Genomic DNA, 14,743 nt, shown 5'->3' on the forward strand with positions numbered 1-14,743 from the left:
CATCGGTATAAAAACAACATAAAACAACATTATAACAGAATATTAAACAAACATCAAAAACAACAACCCATAGTATTATTCAAGTCTTGATGTGGGTGGGCTGGTGTACAACAATTTAAGATGAAGGGCAAGTGAACAAAGTGCATAGATCTTATAGTAGCAATAAGGATAAGAGCAATTTAGAAAGGATCATTTTAACTTTAGATTCTACGGTAGTAAAGTGCGAGGACGGATTTAGGAACTAGCTGAGCCAGCTGTCCAGGGAATTGTCTAATAAGAATTTCTTGATGGCAAGAGCTGTTTAGAAATGGAATATGTTGCCTCGGAGCGTGATGGAGTCTCCTTTCAGGAGTCTGCGATCAGGCCTGGGCCAACTTGTGTCTTAATTAATTGTTTTAATTTTTAATATTTTGATTGTACTGTGGTTGTTTTTATGATGCTAGCATCGTATGATGCTTTTGTTAGGCCACCCTGAGTCCCCTTTTGGGGGGAGAAGGGCGGGGTAGAAATATAGGAAATAAATAAAAAAAACTTGGGCCCTCTAGGTGTTTTGGACTTCAACTCCCACAATTCCTAACAGCCTCATGCCCCTTCCTGGACATAATTACCTTGAGGTTTTGTCTCTAAAGCAGGCCTGGACCAACTTGGGTCCTTTGGGTGTTTTGGACTTCAACTCCCACAATTCCTAACAGCCTCAGGCTCCTTCCTGGACATAATTACCTTGAGGTTTTGTCTCTAAAGCAGGCCTGGACCAACTTGGGTCCTTTGGGTGTTTTGGACTTCAACTCCCACAATTCCTAACAGCCTCAGGCTCCTTCCTGGACATAATTACCTTGAGGTTTTGTCTCTAAAGCAGGCCTGGACCAACTTGGGTCCTTTGGGTGTTTTGGACTTCAACTCCCACAATTCCTAACAGCCTCAGGCCCCTTCCTGGACATAATTACCTTGAGGCTTTGTCTCTAAAGAAGGCCTGGGTCAACTTGGGCCTCCAGCTGTTTTGGACTTCAACTCCCACAATTCCTAACAGCCTCAGGCTCCTTCCTGGACAAAATTACCTTGAGGTTTTGTCTCTAAAGCAAGCCTGGACCAACTTGGGTCCTCTGGGTGGTTTGAAGTTCAACTCCCACAATTCCTAACAGCCTCAGGCCCCTTCCTAAGAAAGGGAAATTGTGGGAGTTGAAGCCCAAAACACGTAGAGGGCCCAAGTTGGCCCAGGCCTGCTTTAGAGACAAAACCTCAAGGTAATTTTGTCCCACGCTTTGAATAATCGTGACATGAAACAAAAGGTCTGCCCAGTACATTGAAAGTACAGGTGTTAATGGGCTCTCAAAGTTGTCCATGGTTAACCTGTTCAAAAAAACTCTCCTGAGACCAAAAAAAGCAGCGCCGCCGCCTCTTCAGCCGCACTCGCTTTCTGCTCCCAGCCACCATTTTGAAAAGGAAGCCGCGAGAGCCGCGAACCACAAGAGAAGCCTCGCGAGACCTTCGTCCTAGAGCAGAGCAGGTGAGAACTGCGCACGCGCAAAGTGTCCAAGACGAGTTCCTCCGGCAAGCAGAACGTGGGGAGGAAGAGTGCATGAGTGCAAGTCGCGCATGCGCACCACTGCGCCGGAAGTTCTTAGCCCGTGGATAAGACTCTGGGTAACCCCGCGCGAGGTCCTTTTCCGCTGGAGCAAGCGAGAGGGGAGCCGAAGTCCTCCTCCATGTGAGCCTTTGCCGGGGGCTGGAAGAGGGCTGGAGGGATGAGGCCTGTTCACTCTGGAGCATTAAGGAACAGGCGAAGGATAGGAAGGGGAGGAGGAGAAGGAGATAGGCCTTTTATCATGGCATGAGGCTGGTAGGCCCCAGTAATGGAGGGTGCACCCACCCTGTAGCCTCAATACAGCTTGATACCACGTTAACCGCCATGGCTCAGTGCTAAGGAACCCTGGGAGTTGTGCTTTTACTAGGCCTTTAGCCATCTCTGACAAAGAGTGCTGGTGCTTCACCAAACCACAACTCCCAAGATTCCATAGCATGGAGTCATGGCAGTTAAAGTGGTGGCAAACTTAAGTAATTCTACAGCCTCCTTTCATTTGCTCTCTTATTTATTTATAGTGTCAGGAGCAAACCAAACAGTTGTATTGCATTTTTAACAAACATACATACAAAACACAAAGTTTGCAAGCTTGGTAGTTGAGTAAATGTCCTTTAACCAGTATCTGGCCACTTGGAGCGCCTCTGGTGTTGCTGCAAGAAGGCCCTCCATTGTTCATGTGGCAAGGCTCAGGTTGCATTGCATTCCAGCAGATGGTCTGTAGTTTGCTCTGTATATAATGGTTGTTTTTGTGAATTTCTTACATCTATACGCTTTCAAAGGGAAAAGAGCAAAATGGAGTTAAACAGGCAATAATGTCAGCTTGATGGTCTGCTCTAAACATCATACAGTTCGAGTACCCCTTAACCAATCCTGGAACCAAAAGCACTTTGAGCACAGCCCCCCCCCCCCCCCACCAGTTTTGGAATGCTTGCAATAATTGCTTCATGAAATATATTGGAAGTGGGTTTTAGGTCTAAATGTAATATTTATTTGTGTTCATTAATTTTATGCACAGTATTTTAAAGTAATTTTGTGCATGAAACAAAACTTTTGTATGTTGAGCCACCAGAAAGCAACCATTATATACAAAGCAAACTACAGACCATTTCCTGGAATGCAATGCAACCTGAGCCCTATTATTTTGGGATTCTGGGCAAGGGATGATCAACCTGTATATGTATCCACTGAACATGTAGATTCCATATAGCTCGATTGACAAATCCCACCCTAGAAGGGGTAGTGAACCTACTAGTCGCCAGATGTAGTTGAACTGTATTTCTATCATTAGCCAACCGGTCTAATGATGCACCTGAAGTTTGACATCACTTTCACTTCCGTGGCTCAATGCTGTGACATCCTGGGAGCTGTCATTTAGTGGTTTTCAACCTGTGGATCCCCAGATGTTTTGGCCTTCAACTCCTAACAGCTGGTAAACCAACTGGGAGTTCTGGGAGTTATAGGCCCAAACACCTGGGGTCACACAGGTTGCGAACCACCGAATTAGAGGGTCTTTAGCCTTCTCCGCAAAAGGGTTCTGGGTTCCTACAAATGCAAAGATTTCATGGTACATGGCAGCGAAAGTGGTGTCAGACTTCAGAAATTCAGTAGGTAGATGGACCTAGGGACTGACAGAAGTTGGGATGTAATCACACATTTAGGGTAGGTTGTTGTGGGTTTTTTTGGGCTATATGGCCATGTTCTAGAGGTAAACATCTACAACAACCCAGTGATTCCGGCCATTAAAGCCTTCGAAAATACATTTAGGGTAATCGTTTCCTCATCCCTGTCTTAGAAGGGGCATTGTAGCCTTTCTTAATAAAGCATGTACCATTTGAGGGCCAGTGTTATCAGTGAGTACCAGCTAGTCAGGTGACTCAGATTTGAATGAATTAGTATATGGTATTTCTGTTTGCTTGTTACCTCTATTTATGCAGGTAACATGCCAGAATTTAGTAAGCAACTCTTTGGTATATTCACTCTTTCTGGCTTTAAACTAGACTCCATTACAAGGAATGAATTTGTAGCCTATCTGTGTAATAAATACAGCCTCCTGAGCAGTTATGGTATTCCCAGACCTTGGTCATCCAGGTGTTTTGAACTTCAACTTCCAGCAGCCTTAGCCACTTTGGCCAATTGCCAGATACTTTGGGAGGAACAACGTTTGGGAACCACTACCCCAGACTATGGCCCTATCTACACCGACTATTTAATGCTGTTTCAAACTGTTATTGAAGAAAATTGTTTTGCTGTGCTGGTATTTATAGGAAATTCTGGAACCAATTTGAGGCTCAGATTGTGATTATAGAAACCACAAAACATCGATTCACATTAACGGTTTTCTTTCATACCTTTTGTGGGGGTTTGTTGTCTGGCCACCACAGTTTGACACTTGCTTCACATTGCATTAAATGGTCAGTGTATATGGGGGCAGAGTAATTATCTGGCACTTAAAATTGTTTTCTGCTGCTTCCAAAGTATCTGGAAAGGATGAAGAGGCTATTTTTCACACACTTCCTCACTTATGCAGAAAGGGAAGCAGATGAGATTGATGACTATGCTTTTGGGAATAAATTTAGGTACATACCGGATCTGAGAGCTCTTTATTCCTTCTGCAGAATGACTGAGTGGGAGACAGCCCCTGCTGTGGCAGAGACCCCTGATATCAAGCTCTTTGGCAAATGGAGCACAGATGATGTCCAAATCAGTGACATCTCATTGCAGGTATGGAAACGCAAGAAATGGAGACAAGTCTGTGGAAGGAGCTGCAGATCAGGGATGTCTTCTGTCTGGGTTTGTAGATGAATGTGAATGGTATGTATCATCTGCTTCTTAAGATTTCTCTCCCCTGATGTCTGGATTTTTCCTTGTGCATCTCCAGGATTACATTGCTGTGAAGGAGAAATACGCCAAGTATTTGCCCCACAGTGCTGGTCGATATGCTGCCAAGCGCTTCCGCAAAGCCCAATGCCCCATTGTGGAGCGCCTCACCAACTCCATGATGATGCATGGACGCAACAATGGGAAAAAGCTTATGACTGTGCGCATTATCAAGCATGCATTTGAGATCATCCATCTACTCACAGGAGAGGTGAGTTTCAGAAAGTGGCACACGTTTAGCCAAAGAAACTTGACATGAATCAGATAGACAACTGGGGAACTGGATTTTTGATCATGGACAACAGGGGAAGAAGTAGTACCAAGCTACTGAAAAACAAACAGTTGATGCACAGCAAACATGTTCTTCTCAAGGAAGAAATTGCTGCTTGAGTCATATTCTAGCAGCATGTATGTCATATTTTTGCAGCATAGAAGATGAAGGATTCCATCTTTCTCAAGTCCAGTATTGTTTTTCATTAATACTAATGCTAAATTCACCTGAAGTTGTGTAGTGTTATTTTGATGAGACATTAATATCATGGATCCCAGTCAGCTTAGAAAAGGAAAGCTAGAAGGTCACACACAAATATCTCAAGCAGATGTTTGACAAATACTTCTGTCAAACAAATCAGCTAGATTTGTTCTCAGCTACTAGTTGATGGTTATTGTTCTTATGTTTTGATTATGCCTCTTGTTTGGTTTTATTGTTTTAATTATTGAAATGCAATATATTTAAATTTATGTTATATTTTATTTCTGTTTCTGTTGGGCTTGGTCCCCATGTAAGTTGCTTCAAGTCCCTTTGGGGAGCTGGTGGCGGGATATAATAATAAAGTTTTTTTAAAATTATTATTTTGTTTGTTTGTCAGAGGTACCAAGTAACATGGTTGTGAATGGACTAATACATAGAATATCAGTGTTGTAGAAAGGGCGTAAACCCATGTTCTAAGACTTAATTTTTAAAAAACATTTGCTGGTCAATATTGATGAGCTGTCAAGTCAAGAAAAATGTTGCAGTCTGATGTCTCATCTGACTCTGGATATTTTAAGTACCTGGTTTATCACAATGCAGTCTGTCATGCTGCATTGGATCAGAGCTTGAACTGGGAAATTATGGTACAAAGTATGCATGGAATACGACGGTAGACTGTTCATAATGTGTGTTTTTTATTATGGGGGATGAGATAATTTGACTAGGATTTGTATGCTTTGGTACATTGTTTATAGGATTTATGCAGGAGCAGACAAGGCTTTTCAGTCCTTTGAACTGGTGAACTTTGATTTCTAGATGCATCTTTATACTTTGATAGCTGTCTGCCTCACTAAAATTACAGCAGAATATGGTGTCGGAAGGCTTTCATGTCTGGAATCACTAGGTTGCTGTGAGATTTTAAAGTTGTATGGCCACGTTCCAGTAGCTATGAAAAACTCACAGCAACCCAACTATAAAATAGTTGAGTGTTACAACAGTGTCACTGTCTGTAGGGACACATCCAACTCTTAATTTTAGTTAACTATCAGAATACCATTGGCTGCAGTGATGATGGTGGTGGTGGTGGTGGTAGCTGTTTACTGATACAGAGTATGCCCATTTAACCGATAAGGTAATTGGACCTGTAGTGTGACTCTAGCACTCTTTTTAGGAGCCATTGGACATTGTAAAAATTGTGTGTTCCTCCCCAGAATAGCATATGTTTATGACCTTAACCTGCCATAATCTTGGTTGTAGAACCCCTTGCAAGTCCTTGTGAATGCCATCATCAACAGCGGTCCTCGTGAAGACTCCACCCGTATTGGTCGAGCTGGCACAGTGAGGAGGCAGGCTGTGGATGTGTCACCACTGCGCCGCGTCAATCAGGTATGGCCTATTACAGAATAGAGAATTAGTGTTGATCCAAGCGATTCTTCTTCCCAACTTAACTGGTCTCTGTGTGTCTCCTTGTAGGCAATCTGGTTGCTCTGCACTGGGGCCCGTGAGGCTGCCTTCAGGAACATTAAGACCATAGCGGAGTGCCTTGCAGATGAGCTGATCAATGCTGCTAAGGTGAGGATTCACCAATAGAAAGATAATCTTGGATGGGGTGGTGGGTAATGGATTTTGTGTTTGGGGAAATCTCGAAGGTTAGATATTAAAGGGTGCTAGGGCTTCACGAATAACTCATTTTGGTCTTATTTAATGTAGGGAAAACCCTTACACAGAAAGGCTAGTAACAGGGCTTTCGGAATTGGTGCCAACGTGCTAATCCTGGTCAGGACTAGAGTTTGACGCAAACATGTTCCTGAAATTTGGGTGGGGGGGGGGGGGGATCTTTGACCAGATCACTGTAGGTTGACCTTCGGAATTTGTTTTTGAGGAAGAGTCTCACCGTTCCTTCTAATTTCTAGGGTTCATCTAACTCCTATGCCATCAAGAAGAAGGACGAGCTGGAACGTGTGGCCAAATCCAACCGTTAAGAGCTCAAGCTTAGAGGATCAAAGCAAATAAATCATTGGTTTTCATACTGTTTTCTTTCTTGGTGGGCTGCAACTTATTTCCTCAGATTATGACTGTCTGAAGTGCATTATCTCTTGAGATGGATGCTTGTGTTGTTTGGGTTGCCTTCTCCCAATCAGCTGAGTTTTGAAAGATGAGTCAATGATGGGGAATGTGTACTTCTTTTGGTTCAGTTGGAGAAATGTGGGCAGGGTGCATGCCCCAAATTTGGATGTTCAGGTGGGAGTCTGATAGGTATCTGCAATATCATGTCTGGCAGGAGGGTGAGAGCTTATAGAGCATCAGAGGTGCTACGGGGGATATGCGTTTTTTAAAAATAACAGATTGGTTATCTGCCTAGAGATGAACATTTTGAGAGAACCAAAGTGTCCTAAAAGCATATGTTTCTTCTTTATTGGATAGGACTCCTCCAACTCTGAGGTGCTTTTTGAACAAATACCTTACCAAGCAGCTATGCAGGGATATGAAAAGCTATTCAAATATGCTTCTCATAATCTGCAAAAGGGAAGAAGCTTATGCTCCTTTCACTGATTTTGTTCTCCTAGCTGAGCATTTTAAATGTTTGCATTATGGATACTTCTTGCATGCATATTGAACTTTTATATGGTTCTCCTTGATAATTAGATAGAAAAGCAGTCTCTTTTCAGCTCTTCCCTACCAATAGTCTTTTGCTACTTTGGGAGTGATGTGAGCAAATTTCATTGTAAACCTGGCAAGGAAGAAGGGGCATAGGGCTACTTAGCCGGGCTTTGGCACAGCTGGTTAATCACACCAATTGAAAGGTTGGCATTTCAAAGCTCGGGTCGGGGTAAACACCCGACCTTCAGTCCAGCTCACTGTCCACCTAAGCCAGTGGTTCTCAACCTGGGGTCCCCAGGTGTTTTTGGCCTACAACTCCCAGAAATCCCAGCCAGTTTACCAGCTGTTAGGATTTCTGGGAGTTGAAGGCCAAAACATCTGGGGACCCAGGTTGAGAACCACTGACCTAAGTTCGAAAACAGCTGTAAGTAGAGAAATTAGGCACCGCTTAAGTGGGAAGGTATTTTACAGCACCATAAAAAGGAAATATCAGAAAATGCTTGCTCTTTGTCATAGAGAATGAAGGGACAGCACCCCCTTGTGGCTGGAACCTCCAGGACACCAAAGTTGGGAAAATGCCAACATATACATCTATCTGTTGTCTGCCCTGTCTGTTTCAACGTAGGCATAGGCAAACTTGGACCCTCTAGGTTTTTTGGACCAAAACTCCCACAATTCCTAACAGCCTCAGGCCCCTTTCTTTCCCTTCCTTTTTGCTTAAGCGACAGAGGGGGAAAAGGAAAGGGCCTGAGACTGTTAGGAATTGTGGGAGTTGAAGTCCAAACCACCTGGAAGGCCCAAGTTTGCCCATGCCTGGTTTAACGGCATCAAATGTTTGCCATGTATGTGCTCTCTGATTTGCAATAAATAAATAAATAAATAATGCAGGGATGCTATTTAGAACTTCCATAAACCTCAGTTGTAACAGACTTTGGATGGGGATTATGGGAGTTGTAATCTATCATCTGAAGCACGACAGATTACAGTAATACATATTTGTCTGAATGTATGTAAGAATGCAAATATCCTTACATCTATCTAGGCTACCTCTGAAGGCAAAATCCTACCAGTGTCTTACATCAGAACCATAAAAGATACTCGTATTCAGGATGTTTCAAAAAGACGGATTTGATTTGAAATTGCTGTCTCTGCAACCACTCACCGCCCAGGAAGGACACGTACCACTTGAAAGGTTGTTATACATATTTATATCCCACTTCATCTTAGAACTCAAAGCAGCCCACACTAGAAGAAATCATACAATATGTAAATTAGAATCCAAAGCATACAAACATTAGAAATAGACTTAATACAAGACTTCTTAAAAATACATAGTTAAAACTATTAAAAAAAACTGCTACACTATGTAAAACACAGCACCCCCTTGCTCGAGTTTTAAAATTTCTTCAACAGTCCCCAGCCTCAGTCATGCTCAAGATGGCAACCCTGCAATGTAAGGCCTAATGAGATAGTCTCCATTTGCCAAGTTATTTTTAAAGATTTATTTCTGGCTCAAAATGGTTAGAAAACTTGATAGCTCATTAAACCATTTGCAACTTCTTGCGTAATTGTAATATGTTGCCATTGTGAATGTGCTGTCGCACTCTGGGCCTGTGCATCAGACTGTAGACAGGACATAAATTCTGTGTGCCCAACGGGACGCCGGGACTGCCTCAGATTAAAGGCCTTTGGATTTCCTTAAAACACAGTCTCTAGAATACTTAAAGGTTCAACAAAGTTCTTTATTAATGAAAACAAACAGGTACTTCAAGGCTTTCTTAATAGTCTATTGGCTCTCTCAATCTTGTTCACTGGGAACAGGCACTATCTTCATAACTGTAACTAATGGGGAAATCCTTAACTTCTAATCTGGGCAGTCTGTCTTTGCCTCTGTTGGTGTGGAGCCCCTGCACCCGGTACCAACTGCGTCTGGCTTCCGCGAGTGACCCTTACCAGGCAGAGCTTTGTAGACTTCCAAGGGAAAAGGAGTTCAGGTTTCGGTGATGGCTGGCTGAAGACCCTCAGCAAAGGAGCTGTAAGGCTGTATAATCCTTGGCCAAGCTACGGGATCTTTCTCCCCGGCCAAGCTGTAGGCTGTATATCTCCCCGGCCAAGCCGTAGAAGATGAAGCTTTCTACAGGAGCTCTTGGTATTATGTCCTGCATGAAAGCTTCTCTGTGTGGACTGAACTCAAAAAGGCTCCTATTCCCTCCAAAAACCCAAAGGGGGTGGGACCAGGGAACCTAACTATAATTGACAGGTGGCTTGCCCTATGATTGCAGCCAAAAGAACCCACCTATCTGCAGTCCCTGAAACCTAGAACTACAACAAACATTCAATGCAAAGCAAACAAAATTGGAGCTCCTGGTACAGCTGTACCTGCACAGTGAAATATATTGCTTTAAAATTGGGTCCTTTATTTTGAAACAACCTATACTTTTTGATAAAACCTTTTACTTTAAAAAAGAGTTTAAAATGCAGATAAGAAGACACAGTTAAGCATTAAGATTTTCGGGTGAACTGTAGAGCTGCTTAGCTTAAAATGTTGGGATGACATCAGTGGATGGTCTTAAAGGGGATTAGAGTAAAGTATGGTGTAATGGCTTGGGCGTAGGTCAACAATAGGGCCCCAGAGTCACCTACGTATCCACCACCAATACACTGAACTTGGAGGACAATCTTACTTGGACAACGAGGGATCGCCTAAGTAAAAGTATGTAAGTAAGTTGGACTAGCAAGGGGGAGACCAGGCCTCAAATCCTCACTCCCCCAGCAGAGGCCAATGGGCAAGTCACACTCTCCACCTTTGAAAAGGCAAAGACAAACCATGATAGGTTCACCTCAGGGTTGCCATGAGTCAGAAAAGATTTGAATGGTTATGACAACAGAAGAAGGCTGCAAGTAGCCTGATGATTGTCATGATCAGTGGCTCTTTATATTTCGCAGAACCCTAGGGTTCCACAAAACATTGTAGGGTTCTGCAAAAAAAAAAAAAAATCTGGATTTTAAAATAAAACCAAATGAGACCAACTATTTGATTTAGAGTCTCCAATAGATTTTGTGCTATAATGATTACTATTAGGTATGTTTAAATGCCCTTGGAGGCCAGCAGGTTGGACTGGATGGCCCACAAGGTCTCTTCCAACTCTATGATTCTATGTAGTTAGCTGGCTACACATTTCAGCATCCTACAAGAATGATTCATACATAGTCAATTTTTCACACTTGATTTCAGTTATTAAATTTCTCTTGTGCAGTTTTTGATATGGGAGATATCTTGTACTAAAAAACCTAGAAATTATATAGAAAATTGGGGGATGCATTTGAATTAGAAAAAAATGATCCAGAACATATTGGGTTGCGCGATGAAGTCACCTTCTTTGGAGATATTTTATTAATAGAGGCTGGATGGCCATCTGTGAGGCGGACTTTAATTGTTTTTTTTTTCTTTCATTGGCAAATGGAGTTGGACTGAAAGCCCTTTGGGAGTATGCTCCAACTTTAGGATTTTATATTTTGAGTAAACAAACCAAGAATAGAGATAGGGTTACACAGAAAATAATAAAAAATAGGGTTCTGCAGGATTCTATGACAGAACAAGTTTGGGAACCACTAGTCATGATGACACCCATGATATATTCGTGATAAACACATACCTTTGAATACTACTTACCAGGGAATTAATATACTTGAGGGGGATGCTGTTGAGATTGTCCGATTTGCATGTTCAAATACCTAAGATATTTGTCCATTCCAGCTAGGTGACAAAAGTGTTGAAAGTTTCCATCCATTTGCAAAGAACTTGAAAATATTGGCTTGGAAACCTCTTCTCCTTGGCCTTTGACACTTTGTGGATTTGAGTTTCTGGTCTGTCTAAAGGTGAAACTGAATGGCCTACTTACCGCACAGTACCTGCTTAAACATTTGAAAGCATGGTTGCCTGCAAAAGAGTGAAGAACTGCATATTGCACCATTGCATGCACAGAGTGAAGTTGTTGCTGAAGGGAATTTCCTGCCTCTGGTCTTAAATAACTGTTTCCTAAGGGGTTAACCTTCTGGCTCCCATCACGAGGCCCATGACCCACAGGGATGCAATTTGATTTTTAAGGGGGGCAATTTGAGAATGTGTTATTAACACTGCATGTTTATGGTTCTTAGGGCTTCAAATACAGTATATAAATATAGAGACATATACAGTTTTGATATTAAAATCAGTTCTCTTCTGCAGGCTAAATATGCCCAGCTCTTTAAGCCACTCCTCATAGGGTTTGTTCTCCAGACTAAAATGATCAAGGGCCTGTTCAGCAGTTCAGCAGTGGAACTCTCTGCCCCAGAGTGTGGTGGAGGCTCCTTCTTTGGAGGCTTTTAAACAGAGTCTGGATGGACATCTGTCAGGGATGCTTTGAATGTGATTTTCTTGCTTCTTGGCAGGGGGTTGGACTGGATGGCATACAAGGTCTCTTCCAACTCTTTGATTCTATTGCAGGGATCCTTTTATTTTTCTTTCCTGGATGCCATGTTCTTTGGAATCTTGTTTAGACCAAGTTAATGGCTTTTTAGGCTTTCTCCACATGAATAAATGGGAATCTAAATAACTATATGTCACCGGGGGCAGGGGCGGGGGAGAGATATCAGGATTTTACAGGTGTTTGGTGGGTATAGCCAGAAACCACCGTTAACCGATGTGCAGCTCAGATCAAGTGCTTGGGTTTCCTGCACATTTCATGGGCTTAAGGGTCTTTGTATTATATTAGAACAGCTAATAAAGACTTATTCAAAGGGATCCGTTCTATTGAAGGAAAATCACTTAAATGTGGTTGGCTGCTAATCTCCCCTGTAGAACCTGTTCTTTTTAGTTACTAGTTAGTTCACTTTAACTCTTTCAGGACTGCAAAACAAAAAAGGAGGTTAGTCAGACTATTAAAAATCTAAACTAATTTAGTTTGTTTTATCAAGTATATTCAATTCAAGTTCTTGACTGATAAGTAAAGCTAAAGGTTTCCCCCTGACATTATGTCAAGTTGTGTCTGACTCTGGGGGTGGTGCTCATCTGAATTTCTAAGCCAAAGAGTCGGCATTGTCCATAGACACCTCCAAGGTCATGTAGTACATTGTCCATAGACGGCTCCAAGATCATGACTGCATGGAGTGCCGTTACCTTCCCGCAAAAGCGTTACTTATTGATCTACTCACATTTGCATGTTTTCAAACTGCTAGGTTAGCACAACCTGGGGCTAACAGCATGAGCTCACCTCGCTCCCCAGATTCTAACCATCAACCTTTTGGTCCACAAGTTTAACAGCTCAGTGGTTTAACCCACGGCACCACTAGAGGGCCTCTGTGCCACCAGTTTAACCCACTGTGCCATTAGTTTAACTTATGCTACACACAAAAAAAATCAATGTTTGCAAATGGTACTGTAGATTTGGGTGACTGACTTACATCTGATGAGCAGGTGCATATGGACGGAGAGCCTCATTTCAAACTTCTAGTACTATAATATGTGTTACAGCAAAATTCAGGGGATGTGAAAACATAAAATTTGCAGACAATGAAATTCAAATTTCACATGTTGAAATAGAAATGTTTGCATTCTGAGTTTTGGCCATTTATGTATTTCTGCTCCCCAAATTCAGACTGGAATTGCTTTTTTTCACCACCCCAAAAGCCACTACCTGCTCCACAGCTCAGTGGTTTAATTTGACTGATAGCCCCATTATATTCAAGTAAAATAATTATTTTTCTCTGTATAAGAAAGTGACTTAAATTTCTAACCCATAGCAAAAATTTTGCTATGATAATTCAATCATATAAGACACCTAACAGGAATGAAGGTGAATTTTTTTCTGAATCAGATAGTGAACTTTAAAAACTACTTTTTTGAGTTTGCAGAAGTCCCTATCCATCACAGGCTTGAGGCATTGCAATACCTTGAATGAATCAGATGTAGTCTGTTCTTGGAAACTAGGAAGAGTGACTTTGGCTAATCTTTGGATGGGAAACCAAGGCATCCCATAAGTTAGGAGCCCCCGGTGGCGCAGTGGGTTAAAGCCCTGTGCCGGTAGGACTGAAGACCGACAGGTTGCAGGTTCAAATCCGGCTAGAGGGGGATGAGCTCCCTCTATCAGCTCCAGCTCCTCATGTGGGGACATGAGAGAAGCCTCCCACAAGGATGATAAAACATCAAAAATCATCTGGGCGTCCCCTGGGCAACGTCCTTGCAGACGGCCAATTCTCTCACAACAGGATGCTCCTGACACGACAAGAAAAAAAAGGGTTACTTGAAGACATATAATACAATTCGATCTGAGAAGTCAGCCATAGCAGAGCACCTGATGAGCCAACCTGGACACAGCATATTATTGGAGAACACAGAAATGCTGGACCACTCTAACAGCCACCATGCCAGACTACACAGAGAAGCCAGTGAAATCCACAAGCATGGAAACTCACAACAGAAAGGAGGAAACCATGAAAATGAACAAAATCTAGCTACCAGCATTAAAAAAAAACCTCTAAAATCAGGACTGTAAATAAAGAACAACACCCAGAAAACGGGAATTTCAGACAGGAATCAGTCAGAACCAACTGATACCTCCCAACAAAGGATTCCCCCAGGCAGAAAGTTGAAACTGTAAGGCCATTCAATTCTAATCAAGGCGGCCAATTGCAACATTCACACTTGCCTCTTTCTCACACCCAGGTCATTCCACAGATATATAAACCCCACTTGCCTGGTTTCCAACAGACTTCACAACCTCTGAGGATCCCTGCCATAGATGTGGGTGAAATGTCAGGAGAGAATGCTCCTGGAACATGGTAATAAGGTCCAGAAAACTCACAGCAACCTAGTGTTTCCGGCTATAAAAGTCTTTGACAACACAATACAAAAAGTTAATTTTTCCATGCTCTGGAATAGGATGTTTTGTTGCCCAATGCATAGATATGCACTTTCTGAACAGTTAGCTGACATGGATTATGGCTACATGGCAATGGGAACAGTAGACCTGCATTTTCTTTTGCCACATGGGAAATTTGTATCTGTAGGTTCTTGTGGGTTTTTTCGGGCTATAGAGCCATGTTCTAGAAGCATTTCTCCTGATGTTTCGCCTGCATCTATAGCAAGCATCCTCAGAGGTTGTGAGGTCTGTTGGAAGTAGGAAAAATGGGTTTATATATCTGTGGAATGGCTGGGGTGGGGCAAGGAGCTCTTC

At 42.5% G+C, this 14,743-nt stretch overlaps 1 protein-coding gene across 1 annotated transcript; it reads left to right on the forward strand.

Moving 5' to 3' along the window:
- The first annotated feature begins 1,597 nt into the window (after window positions 1–1,597).
- On the forward strand, window positions 1,598–6,962 carry RPS5 (ribosomal protein S5). Its single transcript, XM_060759263.2, has 6 exons — window positions 1,598–1,705; window positions 4,195–4,300; window positions 4,458–4,667; window positions 6,186–6,314; window positions 6,402–6,500; window positions 6,842–6,962. The coding sequence occupies exons 2-6, from the start codon at window positions 4,196–4,198 to the stop codon at window positions 6,908–6,910; spliced, it is 612 nt and encodes a 203-aa protein (XP_060615246.1). The 5' UTR covers window positions 1,598–1,705; window position 4,195; the 3' UTR covers window positions 6,911–6,962.
- The last annotated feature ends 7,781 nt before the right edge of the window (window positions 6,963–14,743 follow it).

This window comes from Anolis sagrei, chromosome 2 (assembly GCF_037176765.1).
Source record: "Anolis sagrei isolate rAnoSag1 chromosome 2, rAnoSag1.mat, whole genome shotgun sequence".
Lineage (NCBI taxonomy): Eukaryota > Metazoa > Chordata > Lepidosauria > Squamata > Dactyloidae > Anolis > Anolis sagrei.

Bases quoted from the DNA above. Each gene is read 5' to 3' on its own strand.
- RPS5 (XM_060759263.2), top strand. From the start codon at position 4,196: ATGACTGAGTGGGAGACAGCCCCTGCTGTGGCAGAGACCCCTGATATC. The intron at 4,301-4,457 runs GTATGGAAACGC...GTGCATCTCCAG, and splicing joins TCAGTGACATCTCATTGCAG to GATTACATTGCTGTGAAGGA. The intron at 6,501-6,841 runs GTGAGGATTCAC...TCTAATTTCTAG, and splicing joins AGCTGATCAATGCTGCTAAG to GGTTCATCTAACTCCTATGC.